General features: G+C 36.9%; 1 protein-coding gene across 1 annotated transcript in view; it reads left to right on the top strand.

Moving 5' to 3' along the window:
* The first annotated feature begins 781 nt into the window (after positions 1-781).
* Positions 782-3,090, top strand: part of LOC106867705 (cilia- and flagella-associated protein 99) — a 49,367-nt gene continuing 47,058 nt past the window's right edge. The window contains exons 1-2 of the mRNA XM_052972608.1: positions 782-786; positions 1,325-1,402. Coding sequence (XP_052828568.1) covers positions 782-786; positions 1,325-1,402 — 83 coding nt within the window. The remainder of the gene's footprint in view (positions 787-1,324; positions 1,403-3,090) is intronic.

Below are 3,090 nucleotides of genomic sequence, written 5' to 3'. Positions count from 1 at the left end.
CTTCAGAGACAGCAGTTATGGAATGAAATATGGTAAATGCATTTTTCCTGATTTATGGATTCTTAGACCGCCATGTGTATATATATGTACATGTGTGTGTGTGTGTGTGTGTATGTGTATGTGTATATATTAAATGTTGAAGCATGGAAACAGGAGAATGGTTAAAAAGAAATATGGATCCATGGAACTGTAACTGTTTGACTCAGTCTTGAAACTAATTCTCTGCAGGTGTCACAGGTAGAGCTGTAAACAAATGTAATTAACATACCTAATTATTTATATATTCATTATTCTCATTTCATTGCACATTGCATTGCTATCTAATTGGCTGATTCATTCAGCCTTTACCATTCCCCACTTTCTTCATTACAAGCTTCACAAACTGCTTCTGAATATCACTTCTAAAAAATTCTTAACAGACAAAATAATCCATTCCTTTCTCACTTTTAGATTAATATATGAGGGAACCAATTATTATTAATTGATTGTTTCTTCATTATGTTTAAATTGCTGCTAATTTGGTTTGCTTTTTTTTATGTAATTTATTAAATAAAGGCACAGACATGGTTGTGTGGTAAGAAGTTTGCTTCCCAGCCGCATGATTCCAGGTTCATCCCACTGTGTGGCACCCTGGGCAAGTGTCTTCTAGTATAGCCTCAGGCTGACCAAAGCCGTGTGAGTGGATTTGGTAGACAGAAACTGAAAGAAGCATGTCGTGTGTGTGTGTATCTGCGTGTGTGTGCACGTGTGTTTGTCTTCCACCACTGCTGGACCTGAGATCATGCGGTTAGCAAGTAAACTACCTACCACACAACCATGCAAGTACCTGATATATTTTAAATCACAGGTATACTCAATCAGGACTAACTAAACAACAACAACAACACATTAAAATCTTTTGCTTCTTTCAACAAAATGTTTGTATTCCACCATGGAATGGTGACCAAATATTTCTTGGCACTCTTGTAGTCTCCAGGAATGGATGGATCATCTTGGATCCTTTCAGGTAATCAATCCCAAAACTTGTTGCTAGGCTCTTCTTCCTATTTTCCGTTTCCAGATGCATCATTTTTAACAGTGCGCAGTAGATCACCTGCCAAGAGTCACTAGATCAATCACCTTTTGACCGTGATCGCTTTCTCCATCTTTTTCCATTTTCTCAGGAAGTAGATATTCCATTATCGTGAAGAAACACATTACATTATGTGTGTGTGTGTAGCTGTTGCTACATCAGCAGTAAACATGTTGAAGTGATGCTGGCTTCGATCCCTTCTTCTATAAAGACAGTTTTCCCTTTTGATATTGGTTTGTTTGTTATTCCCAGAGCAGCTCTGATCCCACAAACCTACGATCAAAGACCTTCCCACTCTGCTGCTACTGTTGTTGTTGCTGTTCATCCCAGGTCAGCCTTGACCTAACAGCAGCAAACATGACGAGCAACAACAAGAAGAACAAACCTGACAACAACAGCAATATGATCAGAAATTACAACAACAACAACAGAAGATACAGAAGCTAGTGCCACAACAATGGTAACAACAAAAACAACAGCATCTTCTCACTGAAACCAAACCAACTTGCTGTCATCCTTCGGAGCTTAAGTGGAATTGCAGAGAGCAACTGCAACAATCAGGCTCTCTGCAGTTTCATTTTCGCTTGGAAGTACAACAGTGAGTTAATGGAATTCATCCAGAGACAACAAAGACAACAGCAGATGATGAAGAAAGAGATGATTCCCTCCTGAAGACAAAAAGCAGATTTCTGATACAAGCAATATTAGGAGTCTATTAAGAATTTTTATGTAAAGGTTCCTGCTAAATGTTGGCGATTTTTGAAAGTATCCTAAAGGTGAAAGTACTTCAGTGTCACAACTGATTATTATTATTATTCAGGTCACTGCCTGGAATCAAACTCAGAATCTTGGGGTTAGTAGCCCGCGCTCTTAACCACTACGCCATAATAATAATAATAATAACATCGAAAAATACCTTAGGAATGAGAACCCAGGTTCGAAATTCCCCCAAGACACCTGATGAAGGTTGGAAGTCATATCAGCTGAAACGTTGTGTTAACAACAAACAAGATGAGGACAAATATCCGTCAAATATGAATAATGTAGATTTTGCTCTGTTTGTTGTAATTATTATAACATTTACTTTAACTCTTTTGATGCTAACTTGCTTGAGACCACCTTTCCTTCTATGATACAAACTTTCTGTTTTAAATTGGTCTTAAGTAAAACCATTCCCCAACATTTCATATTAATTTATGCACCAAACACCACTTTGATAACAACAAAGTTATTTCACTAAATTCTTTATAATTTTCCAAAGAAGTGAAACAAATGCCATGTATTTCAATACTAATATGTTAACAAAAGAGTTAAAGTGATCTAAATTAAAACATTGCATCAAGATTTCATGTTAATCTATCTTCCAGACACCATTTTGATAATGACAGAATTATTTTGCTAAATTCTTTGTTATTTTCAAATTTAATTGAAACAAACGCAGTGTATTTCAACAAAAGGATTAAACAGTTCTTGACAAGTATTTCTTTCTTTTACACTTAAAAATTCTTATAATGTTTTCTCTTTATAAATCTGGAGATTTTCATAAAAAAAGCAATTCATAAGATCTGAATTATCAACAGCTTAAACAATGTACATCGTTTATCCTACTCTTTCACAAGACATGTCATTAAGAGCAGATATGTTCAAATGCATACGGTCTGGAGTCAGTGTGGAACCAGGGACACCTGCTAAATGACCTCAGGTTACTGAATCAAGATGTGGATAGCCATCAGTAATTTGAATACTCTACTCTTTTACTTGTTTCAGTTCTTTTGACTGTGGCCATGCTGGAGCACCGCCTTTAGTCAAGCAAATCGACCCCAGGACTTATTCTTTGTAAGCCTAGTACTTATTCTATCGGTCTCTTTTGCTGAACCGCTAAGTTACGGGGACGTAAACACACCAGCATTGGTTGTCAAGCGATGGTGGGGGGACAAACACAGACTCACAAACACACACACATATATACGACGGGCTTCTTTCAGTTTCCGTCTACCAAATCCACTCACAAGGCTTTG

This window comes from Octopus bimaculoides, chromosome 14 (assembly GCF_001194135.2).
Source record: "Octopus bimaculoides isolate UCB-OBI-ISO-001 chromosome 14, ASM119413v2, whole genome shotgun sequence".
Taxonomy (NCBI): domain Eukaryota; kingdom Metazoa; phylum Mollusca; class Cephalopoda; order Octopoda; family Octopodidae; genus Octopus; species Octopus bimaculoides.
The sequence above is the reverse complement of the archived record's forward strand: the minus strand, read 5'-3'. Positions and strand labels throughout refer to the sequence as shown.